The sequence below is a fragment of the Papio anubis genome, chromosome 8, assembly GCF_008728515.1.
Source record: "Papio anubis isolate 15944 chromosome 8, Panubis1.0, whole genome shotgun sequence".
Taxonomy (NCBI): Eukaryota; Metazoa; Chordata; class Mammalia; order Primates; family Cercopithecidae; genus Papio; species Papio anubis.
Genome location: NC_044983.1, coordinates 9,838,606 through 9,858,205, shown reverse-complemented (window position 1 = coordinate 9,858,205; position 19,600 = coordinate 9,838,606). Strand labels below are relative to the sequence as shown.

The 19,600-nt window shown below is 43.7% G+C and overlaps 1 protein-coding gene across 1 annotated transcript in view; it reads left to right on the top strand.

Annotated features, from left to right (window-relative positions):
• Positions 1-4,673, top strand: part of ERI1 (exoribonuclease 1) — a 115,072-nt gene extending 110,399 nt beyond the window's left edge. The window contains exon 7 of the mRNA XM_021942016.2: positions 4,490-4,673. Within this exon, the coding sequence (XP_021797708.1) occupies positions 4,490-4,567 (78 nt within the window). The 3' untranslated portion in view covers positions 4,568-4,673. The remainder of the gene's footprint in view (positions 1-4,489) is intronic.
• Positions 4,674-19,600: the final 14,927 nt, after the last annotated feature.

Sequence of the window (19,600 nt, the reverse complement as noted above, 5' to 3'; positions counted from 1 at the left end):
TCAAGGGTCAACTGTAATAATAGTTGCTTATATATTCTTTGCAAGGTCCAGTGCGAAATGTTCCATATACATTATCTCATTTGGCCTTCCCCCAAACCTTTACATTAGGGGCAAGTACGGTTCTCATTTTGCAAATCAATGAGTGAGACCTAAAGGGATCGAGTGAGTTGTCTCTCAGTCACACAGCTGAGTGTGTTTGGAAGCAGGACTGAAATCTACTTCTGCCTGACTTGAAGGCCCCTTTTCTTATAAGAATGGGGTAGATACAGGTTTTATTCCTTCTTCCCCATAGACAAAAAGTAGCATGGTTCATGGTCATGTAAATACACACCCTGAATATTTACCCTTCTGATTCCCTTGCGTTGGGGGAATATCCACATCCAAGAGACCCCTGCAGTGCGCGGGGCTCCAGAGGGAGGGAGTCCTGTGGATGTGGAAGATCTGCTTTTATCTGAGAGTCATGAGATCTGACTGTGGGTCCCTGTTGTTGCTAACCCCCTGTGTGATCTTGGGCAATTCACTGTCCCTGTCTTTACCTCTACTTGCTCCTCAGTAAGTGAGAATGAACTGAGATCTCTTCCTGAAATTACTTAGCCTAATTCTATGGTTAGTTTCTGGTGGCCAGGAACCAGAAATAAATCTCTCAGCAAAATTTTGCTTGTGGACCATGAATCTTAGAGTATCCATGGTATCACTGATATCTTTAATTCCCAGATATTTTCCAGTAATGAAACTCCAATAAAGCCAGGGTCTCTGGTTCTTAATGTGGTGTTCTCCAGATCTCTGACTCCATCTAACCCCGCTTCCCCCAGATCTATCATGTTTCAGTCCGTGCTGCTGGCCTGCCATTCCTTAGGAGTGCCTTAATCCTGGCCGGGTCACATTTTTTTCTTTTTTTTTCCTCAATCATAAGGGTTTCTTGATTCCTACAAAGGGAGAAAATTCAAGGGTATGATAGTCATCCATCTTGGGAGCCTGTGCTCTGGAGTTGGGCGGCTTATCTTTCCCACCTACCAAAATTATCTCCCTGCCTCATCTGTCCAAGGTGGGCGGAAAAGGTTGTTTCCATTTACGACTCCCTTGCAGAACTCAGTTTCCATGACGCCGCTTCCGTACCACGCCTAGCCCTATATTAACAGCACAGTGGATTGGACACAGGGCCTCTTCTCCCAAGAATTCATCAATCCATAAGTTTTCATTAAGTAAATTAAACTAAGGCTCTTGCTAGTGCCTTCCTGGCACAAGAAACTTGTCAGTTTCTGGAATCTCTAAGGGTTCACACCTCCTCTCCCTCATCTCCACCTTGTCTTATTATTATTATTATTATTACTGAGATAGAGTCTCACTCTGTCACCCAGGCTAGAGTGCAGTGGCACGATCTCGGCTCACTGCAACCTCTGCCTCCTGGGTTCGAGTGATTCTCCTGCCTCAGTCACCCGAGTAGCTGGGATTACAGGCGCCCACCACTGTGCCTGGCTAATTTTTGTATTTTTAGTAGAGACGGGGTTTCACCATCTTGGCCAGGCTGGTCTCGTACTCCTGACCTTAAGTGACCCACCCGCCTCGGCCTCCCAAAGTGCTGGGATTACAGGTGTGAGCCACCACACCTGGCCTGTATTATTTTTATTTAAATAATTGTGCTGGAAAAACCATCCTGCTTGGGGAAAAAAAAGTAACGTAGAAAGAGGCATGGGGCAGACTCAGGGTGTTACAGCAGTCCTTTTGAGAATGACAGCTTGGGGCACAGCCAATGGAAGAATTCACCTTCCTCATCTCAGAAATGGCTTCAGGATGAGGTTATGGGCATAAAATATGCTTTCCTTTAGGCTTGCTGCGTAACTTTGGGGAAGGAATTTAACCTTGCAGTGGTCCAAGTGCAAATGTCCAAGGTGTTACTTCCCATAATTTTGTGACAATAAGAATTCTTGAAATACTAGGAGACCCTTGCAAAAATAAAGTGACCTTGCAAAAGTGACATTTCTGGCCACTGCTGAATCTATAACCGGACTTAAAATGGAGCTTTCTGGTTTGTCATAAATTTATGCCCTTAATTTACTCCGAGACCGACCTCTCCAGCTGGTTCTGGGAATGTCTTAATCACACGTCAGCATCTTACACGCCATGGGCCAGTGATGACGAAGGCTGGATTTTCGCACATGGGAAGGCCAGGTGGCACCACTTTTGCTTATGACTTCCATTTGCCATCTCCCTCTTTCCACTTCTCCTGCTGCTTGTGAGAACAGATCCACATTTGCTAACCTAGACCTCATGGGAGTTAGAGTCACCAAACAAAGAGAAGAAGGCCCTTAGCTTGGCAAAACTTCAAAAGTTTCCACTTTCTAATCTAAAGGGGCAAAACTACAGCCATACCTTGGAATGCAGACTGAAGTTTCCCCAGAACTTCTAAAGTCTCACCCATGGCTAATCAAATGTCAAATTCTCACAGCAAGAATTTTCCAGAAGGGGAACAGGTAATTGGATGTCATTTAACTTCCCTGGGCCTTAATTCTCTCAGCCGTAAAATGAGGCAGTAGGAGTCACTGCTGCTCCACAGTTCTTTCCTGAGTCAACTATGTAAGAGTCTATCTTTTTATTCTTTTTTGTTCTTTTTTATTTTTTATTTATTTTTTATTTATTTTTTTTTTTTTTGAGACGGAGTCTCGCTCTGTCTCCCAGGCTGGAGTGCAGTGGCGCAATCTCGGCTCACTGCAAGCTCCACCTCCCGGGTTCACGCCATTCTCCTGCCTCAGCCTCCCGAGTAGCTGGGACTACAGGCGCCCGCCGCCACGCCCGGCTAGTTTTTTTGTATTTTGTAGTAGAGACGGGGTTTCACCAGGTTAGCCAGGATGGTGTCGATCTCCTGACCTCGTGATCCACCCGTCTCGGCCTCCCAAAGTGCTGGGATTACAGGCTTGAGCCACCGCGCCCGGCTCTTTTTTATTTTTTAATTTTTGAGACAGGGTCTCACTCTGTCGCCCAGGCTGGAGTGCAGTGGCATGATCTCGGCTCACTGCAGCCTTGACCTCCCAGGCTCAAGTGATCCTCCCACCTCAGCCTCCCGAGTAGTTGGGAGGGACCACAGGCATGCACCAACATGCCCAGGTAATTTTTTAAATTTTTTTTGTAGAGATAGAGTTTCACCATGTTGCCCAGGCTGGTCTCAAACTCCTGGGCTCCAACAATCTGCCTGCCGTGGCCTCCTAAAGTGCTGGGATTACAGGCGTGAGCCACTGCACCCCGCTGTCTTTTTATTCTATTGCATTCAAGTATTATTGCCAAAGGTTGATGTTACCTAAAATTAGCCATTTTATTAGTCTTCTCTTCCCCTTTCCCATGCTATAAAATACAATGATTAGTAAAAGCTCATGACTTCTATCTTGCTCTAGCTCAGCAAACAACAGGAGGCTCTCATCCTCCTATGGATATATTTCAGGTCTTCACTGATTTTTCTTAGGTGTCTATAGTATCTTGGGAGGGTTTCTATTCCCAACTAACCCTATATCCTCTCTAAAGACCTACCCAAATATTCTAGCTTTAACTTCTCTGCAAAGTTCTATTCTTGTATTTCCGGTTACCCATAGAGAATTTTCACTTGGAAAGAACATCTCATCATAAGATAGTTAACAGATATTTTTGAGTGGCTATGATATATCCATTGTTATGAGTAATCTAGAAGAAACATTAGACACTGCCTCTGTTCTTTTTTTTTTCTTTTATCCTTTTTTTTTTTTTTTTTTTGAGACGGAGTCCCGCTGTGCTCCCAGGCTGGAGTGCAGTGGCGTGATCTTGGCTTACTGCAAGCTCTGCTTCCCGGGTTCAAGCGATTCTCCCGCCTCAGCCTCCCGAGTAGCTGAGACTACAGGCGCCTGCCACCACGCCCGGCTAGTTTTTTGTATTTTTAGTAGAGACGGGGTTTCACCGTGTTAGCCAGGATAGTCTCGATCTCCTGACCTCAGGTAATTGACCCGCCTCGGCCTCTCAAAGTGCTGGGATTACAGGCATGAGCCACCACACCCGGCCACCTCTGTTCTTCAGAAACTTAAATTACAGCAAGGGAGGAAAAAACAAATATATTCATCCAGCAAACACTTGTTGAGGATCTATTTATGTGAGATACTTTAAAGTCTGATAGGAAATGTCGCCATGTATCTCAATTTGCCAGGAACTGTCTTATTTATACCTGTCGCATTGGTGTATTATAAATAGCAATCCTTCTGACCTTCAAAAGTGCCCTAGTTTGTATGGCAGATTAGAAGATTGCTTTGATGCTGGGAAGTGATAGGGCCTTGATAACCTCATCCGCTAGAGTCGGGTCAATGGAGAAGATTACCATAGCAACTAAGGACCATTATGTTAACAGAAATAGATATTGTCACACCCTGGATATTTTTGTAATTTGAATGAGGCAATCTCATTCATTATCTGAGATATTTCTAGAAGCTATATTCATGTTGTTGGTTAATCTAATGCAAATTGTTATTTTCTCCAGCTTACAATTCTGATCAGCATCTATGCCTCTGGGATAAGCTTAGCCTATGCTGAGACAGGTCAGATCTCACGTCTATAGGAAATGGACCAAGGAGAAGCCTTAAAGAGTGGGCAGGCCTGGTGTGGTGGCTCACGCCTGTAATCCCAGCAGTTTGGGAGGCCAAGGCGGGCAGATCACTAGAGGTCAGGAGTTTGAGACCAGCCTGACCAACATGGTGAACTCCTTCTCTACTAAAAACAATACAAAAAAATTAGCCGGGTGTGGTGGCACATGCCGGTAGTCCCAGCTACTCAGGAGGCTGAGGCAGGAGAATTGCCTGAACTTGGGAGACAAGTGAGCCGAGATCACGCTACTGCACTCCAGCCTGGAAGACAGAGCGAGACTCCCCATGAAGAGAAGGGACCTGAAGTCTCATCAGCTCAGTTCCATAATCATGCCTGGGTGGCTACTCCATGCTGGGCACTGCCTCTAGTCAACAGGGCAGAAGGAATTTTATGAGCAGAGCAGGGAGGTGGGAAACAGCATGCGGTGTGTGGGGCCCGTGGAGTAACTTGGCACTGGTGGGCGTCTACAGTGTGTGGCAGTGGCCAGCAGGGGATGTGCTATGGGAATAGGCAGAAGCCACACGATGGAGAACCTACATCAAGAAACACCATGCTTTTTTAAAGTTTGAAAATGAAAAAGGTCCCTCCGATGTGGCTCTATCCCAAGGGCTCTGACTGCCTTGGCAGCTGCCACACCTGCAGCAAGACGATCCATTTTTCAGCGCTTCTGGGGAGTCCCTGACAACCTCTCTGCCCCTCCAGAGCTCTGTCCAGCTGTATGTTACTCCTATTTGCAGATTTAGTGCTGATGAGACAGTTTCTGGAGACCCAGGACAAACAATGCTGGCTGGAACAGCCGACCCCGGGCAGTCAGCCCCTTGTTTGGCAGCACTTCCAGGTGCTACAGAAGAACTGGTGCAGCAAGGACGATCGATTCGTGTGGGTCAAATTAGGGGTGTTGATGTTCTTCCAGAATGTGCGGCAGTTGCTGATAATGTTGGCTGACACTGAAGATCCTGCCAATTTCTTTAATCTTCCTTCCTGCTGGTAGACTCGGATGGTCCCAAAGGCCATATATACCAGCCTGGAGTGCTACCCCGAAGCCACTGGATCTTGAACTCCCTGCCACTCTGAACTGCAACGCACAGAGCAGGTGATCTTATTCACGCTGGCGACATAAGTTCTTGGCAACAGGAGCAGAGCAGTATGGTTTGGTGCATAACACAGGAAGTTAAAAAAATAAAAATAAAAAAAGGAAAGGGGAAAAAATGCTCATGTCAGTGTGGAATGGGCAAATAGAACCCACCAGAAAGGTAAAATGTGAAACTAGCAGGAAGAACTGTCTCCAATTGCATGAGAAGAACGTGCCAACAATGATTATTTTCAAAGATAATTGTTAAGAAACACATGGCCAAGAACTTTAAAAAAAATCAAGTACAAGCCAGGCATGGTGGCATGTGCCTGTGGTCCCAGCTACTTGGGAGACTGAGGCAGGAGGATGGCTTAAGCCCAGAGTTTAACACTGTAGTGTGTGATGATCATGCCTGTGAATAGTCACTATACTCCAGCCTAGGTGACATAGCAAGACCCCAGCTCTAAAAAAAAAAAAAAAAAAATTATGTGCTGACATTTGTTTTCCAGTTTGCTGGGCACCAGCACTTGAAGAAATATCTCTTTTAGGAGGAAGAGATATTTTCCTGAAGTTGTGTGAAACAGCTTTTCCTCTGTACTAACTCATTTAAACATTAATGAGTCTTAATTACTTTTTCTTCTCTACTGCAAGAGTCTCACTGGTGTTCATTTGGTGAAGAATCAGCGATGAACTAAGGGAGTGTGGGAGGCATCCTCCTCCTCTGAGGACTGTAAAGATGCCGAGATAGAAATAATCTTGAACAAAAAGGTCCACGAGGTTATTGGGCTGATTTGTGGTCCATTCTGGGTCATGTGCATGCCAAGTCCATCTTTTTCATTCAAAATGCCTTCATGAGTATGTTCTGAACTGGGATCCTGAGGGTCATACGTACGATAGACCATTTTTTTTTTTTTTTTTTTTTTTTTTTGAGACGGAGTCTCGCTCTGTCGCCCAGGCTGGAGTGCAGTGGCCGGATCTCAGCTTCACTGCAGGGGCCCGCCTCCCGGGTTCACGCCATTCTCCTGCCCCAGCCTCCCGGTAGCTGGGACTACAGGCGCCACCTCGCCCGCTAGCCAGGCTTAGGTAGAGGACGGGTTTCACCGTGTTAGCCAGGATGGTCTCGACTTCCCTGACCTCTGGATCCCCGCCTCGCCTCCCAAAGTACTCTGGATTACAGGCTTGTCACCCGCCGCCTGGCCAAGCCATTATGGGACTTATTTTTAACTGTGACTCTCACCGGAGAGAATGCTCCAATTTAACATGCCCCTTTATGAAGTTCAACTCATGATTAATTGTCATTTACACCAGCGCTACTCAAAGTGTGGGTCTCTGATGCTTGAGGAGCTTGGTGCAAGCTGTAAATCAACATACTGCTTTCTTCATGGAGAAACTCAAGCACTAAAATCCTGTCTGCCAAACTACAGTGTGCTTGGTGAGGTGGTTCACACACTTTATGGTGCAAGCTTCTCCTCTTGATGTGGCAGGGTAACCGGTCTCAAACTCCTGGCCTCAAGCGATCCTCCCATCTCAGCCTCCCAAAGTGCTGGGATTACAGGCATGAGCCACCATACCCAGCCCCCATATGCCTTTCATTCAGACTCCTTTCAAGTTTTACCCATGATGTGCTTGCTACCAGTGGGTCCAATCATGATCCCATGATCTGGCCTCTTTCTATCTGGATGTTTCTTGGAGTTCCATGCCCTTGACCTTTATGAAGGTTACATTTTATAGAATGATCCTTAAGTTGGATTGTTCTGTGTTTCTTCATGATTAGACCAGGTCATGCATTTTGGACAAGAACGTCACAGAAGTGATGCAGTGGTCTCACTGCCCATTATCAAATAGCCCCTGATGTCATTTTGCCCCATTGGTGATGGTAACTTTGATTGCTTGATTAAGATGGTGTCTGCCCCATTTCTCCACTGTAAAGTTACTTTTTCTTTTGTAGTTAATATTATATAAATATTCCATTACTCATTCCATTTTTACTTCCTTGTTTTAGAACTCATTGATGTTTCTTGCTGGAATTAGTTATTACTGTGATGTTTGCCAAATTGTAATTTTCTAATTGTATTATTCCCCTTACATTAATAAATTGGCATTCTATTGTAAGGAAGAACTTTTGCATCTCCCATTTTTACAAACAAATGTGTTATCATCCATTCTATTCTTCTATTATTCAATGGGTTACAAACCTCACTCTCATTAATTACTTTGATGTTCATGTAGACCCAGATTTTGACAGTTGGTTTCCTGTAAAGCTGGATTCTGCATCCTTTTGCCATGTGCCTCTCCTTCTTTGAGAACTTCTTCACAAAAAGCCCTTCCAGGATATCTGGTACTTTTTCTGTTCCAGGTCTGCATCAGCCAGTTCTTTGAGGAGCCTTAGTTCCTTTTCATGGATATTTAGAAGCCAAGATCTAGGTGCAAAGTAGGCCCTTTGCTACTGGAGTGTTGCTTCTCCAGGCCCTCTCAGTGGACAGAATTAGGAAACAGATGTATTTGTATCCGTCCATACATGCAAACACACAAAGGTGTGTATACACACACATACACCTTTACATCTATAATTCTATCTTGACATCTTAGGGTTGCATCATCCTTAGTGTATTTATTTGCTGGCCCCTGTAGGTAGCCATCCTCTCGACTACATGAGGGGCCTCTCACCCTGCTCTGACTCTGTCCTCATAATTGTTACCATTGTCAGGTGCCACCAGCTGCTTCTGCCACCTTGCTCCAATACCACTCTTGCCCAGGCCACCGTCACCTGCCTTTCTTGTGCCTGCTCAGTGACTCTTGGGCTGAATTAGGAAAGAGAGGAAGGAAGCCAAATTTTTGTTTCTTAATTAGAAAAAGAAGTAAGCAAAGGCTAAATTGAGATTACCTGCCAAGGTTACTCCTTTGTTTCCTCTTAGGAGACAGATAAGACAGCCTGTCAGGATGACATCAACATTGAAATGAAAGGGTCTTCAGTATCTCTAAGTCTGCTTCAGGATCGTAATCATGGCCAGAAAGGTGGGAGGGGTGGTGCTTGTGCATCCTGCAGTGCACGTCAGCCTTGGTTTTTGCAGCGGGAATAAGGCTATCAGTGCTGGCTTTAATGTCACTAAATCAGCAGAATGCTTGTCGACTGGTCTAGACATGCATCATGCCTGATGAAAGAAGATGAGAAAATAGAACATTGGTTTTTCTGACAAGGGGCATTTGGAAACGTGGGGGTGTTATGCGTTGTCACAATGCCTGGGGCCCACTGACATTTGGTGAGCAAGAGCCAGGGATATAAATGTTCTGTAGTGCACAAGGCAGTCCTGCATGACAATGTCTTGTCCCATTCAAATGCCAGTGGAGCCCCCTCTAAGAGATACAAACAGGTGCTCACCCACAGGGGTACAGTTTGTAATGCTTTAATGCCATTACTGCTATCATGTTGATGAGGGGACAGGGTCTCTAGGCTCCACCAGATGGGAGCAAAATAACCATAACTGCCAGAAATAGGAGTGTTTGTAGTAACTGCTTCCACATATTCTAGATACCCACCCACTGTGTGCAGTTATGAGTGAAATTGTGGCACCTTTGTGAAACCCACAGCCCTGATCTTGGTCCTAGTGGGCAGCATGACATTGGAATAAAATTCAAGACATCACGTGATCCTGTGTTGTGCCCTCTGTTGAAATTAGCAACTGGAAAATAAATGTGTTTCTACGGTCAAGGAGAACTGGTTACCTATTATGAGCTCACACATCCCGTCACTTGGTCAAGGAGTACTTGCTTGCACTTCCAAATTGATTGTAAGCTCCTCGAGAGCAAGAGGCAGTATGGCAGGCTTGTATAATCACCCATAGTGTCTTGCAATTGGTAGGTGATTACTAGCCCGTGACTCAAGGTTTGATTTTTCCCAGCTGGACCATTCACCATAACACTGGGTAAGGGCTCACATCTATTTTCTACAGTGTTCCATCACCTCACTAATTCATATTTTAGATAGGGCTGAAATCTGTAAATTTCTGAACTGGTTAAGCAAGGGAGAGGAAGCAAAGCCCTTTTCTCTTTCACCTACTTTCTCTCCCTCCCTGCCTCTGATTTATAGGCTGTCAGAAGGGGATGCAGGAATGACTTCCGGATAGGTGGGCAAATGACCCTACTGCTGAATTGTGCTACTTTAAACTCAGAGCTGAAGAGCAGGACATCCAGGCTTGGGAGGACAACTAGGGTCATAGGTGTAGGTTGGCTTCTGCCATGAACTCTCTGTTCAACGTTCAGCAAGTCTTCTAACCTCTCTGGGCCTCATTGTCTGCATCTGTAAAATCGGGAGGTTGGACCTCACGATCTCTTCACATCTGTGGTTCTACAGTTTTCTGTCTTGGACCTCATGAAATGCTATGAATCACGGCCACATCCTGAACAATAGGCAAAGTGACAGGGAAATGTCACAAGGATGGCAAAGTGACAGGGAAAACAGAGTGAAAAGTGTGTCCTATGATAACACTGGAAAGACCGTTCTCTGGCCACAGTTCAAACCTCTCTTTCTCAGTGAGGTTTGTCTTTTGTCTTTTTCTTTTTCTTGTAATTACAGGAAGAACAGCAAACAGCACTTACAGCTGCTGCTTTCCCAGCTAGGAGGATAAGCCAGGCTCAGGCTCTGGGGGTGGAGAGATGGTCTGTTGACCTCAGCTTTACTTCCAGACCACAGGAGTCCCACATTTGTCCAAGATCTCTTTCTTTTGTCCTATGGAAGGAGGGCTGCAATGACTGGACAGTTCCACTCTCAGCAACCACTTCTGATCTTTGAAATTCTGATCTCCTTTTAACAAAGTACAGTGAGAAGTAATTTAGACTAAATGACTTGACACCTATATTTCCTGTTACTTTACTTTTCTTTCCATAATTATTTTAATTCCTGAAAAGTGGAAAAGTACTTTCTCCATCATGTCTCATTTTTCCCTTTTACCTTAAAAACATAACTCTGCATTTATTATAAACTATCTTAAATCTACTTTGGAAGTGATTTAAAAATAAACTGTAAAATAACAGTGTTGTAGGTATCTAATAAGCTTTGTGTTGTAGTCAAAAGGAAAAAGCAGTAGACACATTTAGTGGTAAGTATATGAAGTAGAAGGGACATGAGAGAATATTTAAATCATTGCTTTTCAAATTGCAGGTTGTAGCCCATTAGTGGGTCCTGAAATCAATTTAATGAGTTGCAACCAGAATTTTTTAAAAATAACATAGAATAGAGTAGAAAATACCAGAGTACATCACACATAAAAAAAGTTTGTTAATGAAATGTTTGCTTAGGCAAGTTCTGACTTGCGTAAAATATCAAAGCTATTAGAAACTATAAAAAACAGAACAAGAACTTTGCACAGTAGATGAGAGCATTTTATTTTACTAAGAATTAGTTTATATGATTAGCTATTGTGATATCCCATTTAATTTAGAAATAGTCTTTGCAAAATCCACTGAGAAAACCACTTGATTAAATATTTATTGAGTGCTCAAATGTATGAGGAAGTGTGCAAAAAAATTTAATGAAAATACTACTTATTAGGTCCTGTAACTAATAAAGATATTCAACTATAATTTAAAAGCTCCCAAAAAGGAAATTTCTAGGCCCAGAAGGTTTCAGTGGTGAATTCCATTGAACATTTAAAGAAAATTTAATAATTTTGCACTATTTCTTCCTGAAAACAAAAGGGGAGGGAATGCTTACCATTTCATCTTATGAGGCTAGTATTACACTGATACAAAAAAAAAAAAAAGATCAATATGGCTTGTCAACTTAGACACAAAAATCCCTGCAAAATATTAGCAAATCAAATCTAGAAATATATTAAAAGAATTATATACCATGACAAAATTTATTTCAAGTATGCAAAGTTATTAGGTCAATATTAAAAAATCAATCCATATAATCCACTGCAAAGAAAGAAAAAATCACACAGTCATATCAATTGACACAGAAAAAGCATTTGACAAAATCCAACAGCCACTCATGATAAAAACTCTCAGCAAACTAGTAATAAAGGAAATCTTCTTTAGCTTGATAAAGAGTAGCTATTAAAAGCCTACAGGTAACATCATGCTTCATGTTGAAAGACTGCTTCCTGTCTGAGATTAGAAACAAGGCAAGGATGTCTACTCTCACCACCCTTACTCAACGTGGTGCTAGAAATTCTAGCTATTGCAAGAGTGCAAGAGAAGTAAATGAATAGTGTAGAGACTGGAAAGGAAGAAATTAAACTGCCCCTATTTTCAGATGAAATGATTATCTACATAGACAATCTCAAGTGATCTATAAAAACTCCTAGAATTAATAAGTGAATCCAGCAACCCTGCAGGATATAAGATTGACAAACAAAATTAATTGCATTTCTATTTGTAAAAATGAACATCCAGAAACCAAAATTAGAACACAAGTCACTCCAAATAAAATGAAATACTTATGTGAAGGATTTATGTGCTGAAAATAACAAAATGCTTATTAAAGAAATTAAAGAAGATCTAGATAAATGGAGAGGCATACTATGTTCATGGATTAAAAGATTTAACATTTTAAGACAGTTCTTCCCAAATTGATCAACAGATGTAATGCAATTTTGATCAAAATCTCAGCAAGAGTTTTTATAGACAGAGACAAGATTACTCGCGTTTATATGAGAATTTTTAAAATTTTTTAGAATTTAAAAACGTCTTGGGGCTGGGTGTGGTGACTCATGCCTGTAATGCCAGCACTTTGGGAGGGCAAGGCGGGCAGATCACGAGGTCAGGAGATTGAGACCATCCTGGCTAACATGGTGAAACTGTCTCTACTAAAAATACAAAAAATTAGCTGCGTGTGGTGGCAGGCGCCTGTAGTCCCAGCTACTTGGGAGACTGAGGCAGGAGAATGGCATGAACCCAGGAGGCGGAGCTTGCAGTGAGCCGAGATTGCGCCACTGCACTCCAGCCTGGGTGACAGGGCAAGACTCTGTCTCAAAAAAAAAAAAGAAACTTGTTAAAAAAGAATGAAGTGTGAGGAATTACTCTACCTCATATTAGGTTTTACTACATAGCCACAGTACTCAAGATAGTATGGTATTGTTCAGGCATAGGCATATACATAATTGAAACAGAATAGAGAAACCATAAATTAACCTATATAAATATGAAAGAACCCATAGATCAACCTATGTAAATATCTCCAACTGCTTATTGACAAAGACGCAAAAGAAAGCCTTTTCAACAAATGGTACTGAAGTAAGTGGACATGTATAGGCAAAAAAAAACCACAACCCAAACCTCTTGCCTTATCAAATTTAACTCAGAATACAACACATTTGTAAATTTAAAATGTAAAACTATAAGACTTTTGGAGGACAACAAAGGAAAAAACATTTGAGATGTAGGCCTAGGCCTAGGCAAAGAGTTCTTATACTTGACATCAGAAGCGTGATCCCATAAAGGAAAAAATTGATAAAAAGTAAACTTTCCTATGAGAAAGTCCATGTGAGGAGAATGAAAAGGCAGACTGAGAGTAATATTTTCAAATAATACATACGACAAAAGACTAGTACCTGGAATATATAAAGATCTGTCAAAACTCAATAGTGAAAAAAAAACCCAGTCTACTTGGAAAATGGGCCAAAGACATACATATATTTCACTAAATAAGATATACATATGGCAAACAAGCACACAAAAAAGTTCAGTATAATTAACCACTGAGGTAATGTAAATTAAAACCACAATGAGATGTTACTACAAGCCTTTCAGAATTGCTAAAATAAAAAGTAGTGACAACAGTGGTCAGTGTGGTGGTGCTTACCTATAAGATTGTATGAGCCCAGGAGTTCAAGTTCAGCCTGGACAACATAGTGAGACTCTGTCTCTAAGTAAATAAAAACAGTGACAACACAAAAAGCTGACGAGGATGCAGAGAAACTGGATACATTACTGGTGGCATTGTAAAATGTTATAGCCGCTCCAGAAAACAGTTTGGTAGTTTCCTATCAAATTAAACATGAGACTGCCATATGACCCAAAAATGTCACTCTTGGGCATCCATCCCAGAGAAATGAGAATGTGTATTTGCACAAACACCTGTACATGAATGTTCATAATAGCTTTATTCATAATAAACCCAAACTAGACACAACTCAAACGCTCATCAATATATTATTAATCTGTACTATGGAATAGTCCTCAGCAATGAAAAGGAACAAATTGTTGATACATGGACCAACTTGGATGAATCTCTAGAGAAATAAGCTGCGGGGAAAGTCAATCCTCAAAGTTTACCTGTAGGATTCCACTTACATAACATTCTTGAACTGACAAAATTAAAGAAATGGAGAACAGATTCATGGTTGCCAGGGGTCAAGGACCATGGTGGGAGTGGGGTGGGGGAGGAGAAAAGCCAGGCAGAGGGGAGGAGCTGTGGTTATAAAGGACATGAAAGATCATTGTGGTTCTATGTCCTGACTGGGGCTGGGAGCAGTGGCTCATGCCTGTAATCCTAGCACTTTGGGAGGCTGGGGCAGGAGGGTCGCTTGAGTCCAGGAGTTTGAGACCAGCCTGGGTAATGTGGCAAAATCCCATTTATGTTAAAAACAAAACAAAACAAAACATTAGCCAGGCATGGTGGCACACACTTGTGGCCCCAGCTTCTTGGTAGGCTGAGGTGGGAGGATTGCTTGGGCCCGGGAGGTTAAGGCTGCAGTAAGCCATGATTGCATCACTACACTCCAGCCTGGGTGACAGCAAGACCCTCTCTCTCTCAAAAAAAAAGGTAAAAATTATATCTGACTGGATTAACATCACTATCATAGTTGTGATACTGTATTCTAGTTTTGCCAAATGTTACCATTGGGGGAAACTGAGCCAATGTTACATGGAACCTCTCTGTCTTGTTTCTTACAACTGCATGTGAATCTACCATTATTTCAAAACAACAGTTTAAATTTTAAAAAGGAAACATGAGGACTCTCTGGTCTTAGATGCAAGCAAATGGAATAAAAAATGTATGATTTGGGCAAAGACTAAAATAACTATTGGAGGATTCTAAATGGCGTGGTGACGATGACATGCCTTCTCTTTCTACATTGCCGTAGAGTACTTAGTCCCAGTCATACCCTTGCCCATTAAGGCATTCAATAATTTTGTTGTATGTGTTATTATTAGTGTGGAATAGACGTTGCCCTGTCAAGCGGTTTAATATATGAATATAAATATAAATCGCATATGTATAATAGGCAGCTCAAGTGTGGTTCTGTGTGAACAAGCCAATATTTTTTTTGTGTATGGAAGGACATGATAATTATCCTTGAGAACAGAAGGAAAACATAACCAGAGTCCACATTTACTTTGGGGTCCACAGCTGTATTTCCTTCCCATGGAGGTTTTGCTTGTTCACTTGCTTTTGCCTTTTTCTATAGAATATCCTTCAACCACATTCATCAGCCTAGGAGGCAGGAGAGTGGAATTCCTGTGTTGGAAGGAAAGGGTTTGCACCCATATTTCTGGGGCCCTGGGGCTCTCAGGAGATGCTTCAGGGAGGGGGAATGGGTGCCGTTTCTATCTTGGGCAGCCTGTTTTCTACCTACTTGTCCATGGCTTCACATTGGATTTGGTTTTAGAACAGATTCTATGGCTTCATAAAATGTTAGAAAACCACCAGCGGCTCCTGTCTGAGTTCAGCTGCACAGAACTGAGGTTGCAGCTGGAGACCTGGGCCTCTGCATTCCCTGTCTGGGGAGGGAGTGCAGAGGCTGAGATGAGGTGTGAGCGGTGTCCTGGAGGGCTGGAATGAGTGCCCCCTGTCACTGTCTCTCTGGCTCCTGCCACTGACCGCAGAATGTCGTTGATTCAGTGTTGCTTGCCCAGGGAGGACAGGGTGTGTCCTGCCTTACAGAAGCCCTGGGGCAAAGCTATGATATTTCAAAGCAGGAAAATCAACCAGGGTGAGAGGGACTTTTTTTCGGGAGAAAATACTGTTTGAAAAATGTTTGTTTTCAAAGTCTGTGTGTGTGATATAGTGTGTGACTAATAGAAGCGATGAGAGCCCAAGGTGGTCAGGTGATTGATCAATCGATGAGAAAAGCCCCTGGAAAATTTGTGTGAACAAACACTTAGTTGCATGAGCAAATGTGCAAAGCAGTGTTCAAAAAGATCTTATGAAAATATCTGGGAGATGGAAGGTGGCAGTTGCAACGAGCCAAGATTGTGCCACTGCACTCCAGCCTGGGTGACGTAGCAAGACTCTATATGAAAAAAAAAATTGGAGAAATCTTTCAGTAATAGGTTCAATAAATTGACTAACGATGAAGAATAATATAATAATTTGTAATAAAATGGCGTGATAATAATAAAATCAGTGAAATTTCACCTGCCTTATTCCACGTTCAGATGAGACCAAGATGTTGACCAGAAGGCAATCTACGTGGTGACTCTGGAAGGGAGCCTGGCTGAAGCAGTGACTGGTTTTTCCTCCTCATCAGCTCTAGCAGTGTACGTGGTGATGTGTGGTGTTTGGATGGATGCTGGAAAACTAACCCTCCTTTGGTGGTGAAGAGCTCCCCTTTGATATGTCGGGGCTTCCTGAAACCTTTCCAAGACCCCTCAGCACTGATGTTAGGATCCTCAGCATAACAGACCCAGCTTCAGCATGGGAGTAATGGTAAATACCAGCCAGAGGAGGCAACAGAGATGAAAGGGAAGAGCATGTGTGCCTGCCCCTCATGGTGCCACCAGGAAAGCATGGGGGACTTCAGGCCCAGGGCCCAGGGAGAGCACTTCGGAGATGAATTTCTACCTCTTTGGTCTCCTGCAGTGCTTAATGAAGGCCTCTTGAACTTGCTGGGCTAGAGAAAGATGAGCTGAGGTCCTGGAGTTAGTTAAATTCCTAGGAGCACTTTGATGTTACTTTCTGGGGACTTGGGTTTTGGAATACTGCAAGATCCAGTCTCAATGTCTCTGTCCACAACGAGCAGCTTCCTCAGGAGCTTGGCCAGTCTCGATTTGTTGAGCATGGGGGAGAAGTGGGAGAAAAGCACTGGGAGGAAATAAGCCCAAAGCGTGAATCACCCCTTTCCTCCTAAAGAAGCTACTGTCAAGAGTGAATTGGCTGAAATTTCCAGAGGGCTTTTGGCCACCAACACTACAATTAGGAAAGAAAAGCCAACCAATACAAACAAATCTAAACCACAGACTAAATCACCACTCCATGATAACCCATCCAGAAAAAGCACAATCCAGCCAGAACCGACTCCCAGCACAGGACCAGCCTGGGCTTTCCGAGCTCTCTAGAGGTCTGAGAAGATCCCGAAGGACCAGGAAAGGTGAACTCGGACAGCATTCATGCCGTCGGTTTTGCCCAAGGTGTTCCTAGTATACCCTGGTTAGCTTCCGGCTAACTCAAAGGATCCTTATTCATTCTCGAAAGCGTCCCAGATTAGATCATAAATTATATGGTCATCTTAAAAAGAAAAGAAAGCAAGCCACTGAAAATAACCTACGGACTCAAGACTTCGGCAAGTCAGCTCTCAATTCTCTTCCTATGTGACTCTTGCTTGGGGTTGGCGAACCACGGCCTGAGGGACAAAGTCTGCCCAGGCCCTGCTTTAGTATGACCCACGAGCTAAGAATGGTGTTTACATTTTCAAAGGGCATTTAAGTAAAAATAAATATGTGACAGAGACCACATGTGGCCCACAACACCTAAAATTTTCACTACCGGCCGGGCGCGGTGGCTCAAGCCTGTAATCCCAGCACTTTGGGAGGCCGAGACAGGTGGATCACGAGGTCAGGAGATCGAGACCATCCTGGCTAACACGGTGAAACCCCGTCTCTACTAAAAAGACAAAAAACTAGCCGGGCGAGGTGGCAGGCGCCTGTAGTCCCAGCTACTTGGGAGGCTGAGGCAGGAGAATGGCGTAAACCCGGGAGGCGGAGCTTGCAGTGAGCTGAGATCCGGCCACTGCACTCCAGCCTGGGCGACAGAGCGAGACTCCGTCTCAAAAAAAAAAAAAAAAAAAAATTCACTACCTGGTGCTTTACAGGAAAAGGTTGCTGACCCCCTACCTGGCCACTTGATCCTGCAGCTTTGGGTAGAAGGCTGTGATCTTGGATCATTATCGATGTCTTTGGCCCCAAAGAATGTTGACAATTCTGCATCCTCATCCTACCTTTGCCAAATCCAAGGCCCAACGCGGGGCCGCCCAGTGCTGGAGAGGCAAAGCAGTGTTTGTGGAATGAACAACATCAATGCAAGCATGTCACGTGCCAGAGAATCCCATGCAGAAAGCAAAAGCCATCTGTTGAGATTCCCTCTCTTCTCCTCCAAGGGAAGGTGATAAGACGGAATGAGGTTTAGTTAAAGCCTTTCCCTGCCGCAGAGGGTTTCTATTCTGGTGGAAGGGAATGCTGCCGCCAAGAATTCTGCCTCTCTCCTGGAATGCCCTGGTAGCTACGGTTCCTTGGTGGTTTCCTTCCACCAATTTAGCCTGAGGTTTAATCAGGCCCTCAGAGACCCACATCATTTCATTCTAACTTTCATACTTCTACGCGGTCTGTGGTCTTGGTACATACTGAGGAAGCCCTTGGGAGGGATGTGACTTTCCCTGTATAAAAATGATTTTGTTCACTCCTCTACTGGGAACTGTATTTCTCCAGCATGAGGGACAACTTTTGAGAATCACCATCTTGGTCTCTCAGTTCTGTGAGATTGTTTCTGGTTCACAGGGACAGTTCTTGGAAAAAAGACCTGTGTCATTCTCCTGGCTCAGTCATTGATGGACTCTGGACTAGAAGCAGCTCACTCAGGGCCTTTGTCTCTTCCTCCCTCTTTTTTTTTTTTGAGACAGTCTCATGCTGTTGCCTAGGCTAGAGAGCAGTGGTACAATCACAGCTCACTGAAGCCTCGAACTCCTAATTCAAGTCATCGTCCTGCCTCAGTCCCCTGAATAGCTGGTATATAGACACGGCACCACACCCAGCTATTAATTTTTTTTTTTTGTAGAGATGGGGGTCTCACTATGTTGCCCAGGCTGGTCTTGAACTCCTAGACTCAAGCGATCCTCCCAAGGTGCTGGGATTGCAGATGTCAGCCCAGCTCACTGTACCCAGCCACCTTCCTCTCTTTACCCATAAAAAGAGAGCTCTGTGACATTTCTTCCGGCCCAGTCACTGAGGATGTGATGAAGTCTGAGCGAGTGTCTGGAATGTGATTCACTCACGTGATTCCTGGAGAGGACACGAATAGTGTACAAGGTGCTTCTTATGAGAGTCTATATTTAGAAACCTCTTAAAAATGAACATGTTGGCTGACTCTCAAAAGCATTCGGGGCACTGCTAGAGTCCCTGGTTACCTTATTCCTACTAAACATGCTCAGGGCCTTTTCATTAGAGCCACTGACAGGAGATGGGAGGCCAAAGAGGTCGGTGGCAGAGCTTGGATTGGAAGCCAGACTTCCTGAATTCCAATACCTTCCAGTGGCTCTCCATGCCCACCAGAGGTGTTACTCAGAACATGTGAATGTCCTTTGTGGGAGCTGGGGGAAAAGCACCTGGCACTGCTTCATATATGGAAGCCGAGCAGTAAATGTTCAATTGAATTACTCAGAGGTGGACATTTGCCATTCTAGGGACATTGCTCTAGAAAAGTGTTTTTTTCTTATGTTGTTTTTATTCCAGACATCCCTGAGGTGTTGGTCTCACAACTTACGATTAATGATTAATTAAAACCGCATGTGAAGGCAAATTGTGAGCAGAGTGTAAAAATCTGGAGAAAGTTATGTATGGAGCTCACTTTTCGCATCTGCACACTAGCTGCTAAACTTTAATACACTCTACCTTTCCACTAGAGCCACTGCCCACTTCCCCCGGGTGGCAGAGGACTTGCTGACATGGAACTTCAAGATGCAATTTCCCAGCCTGCATCTTGTCTTGAACTTTGGGAAA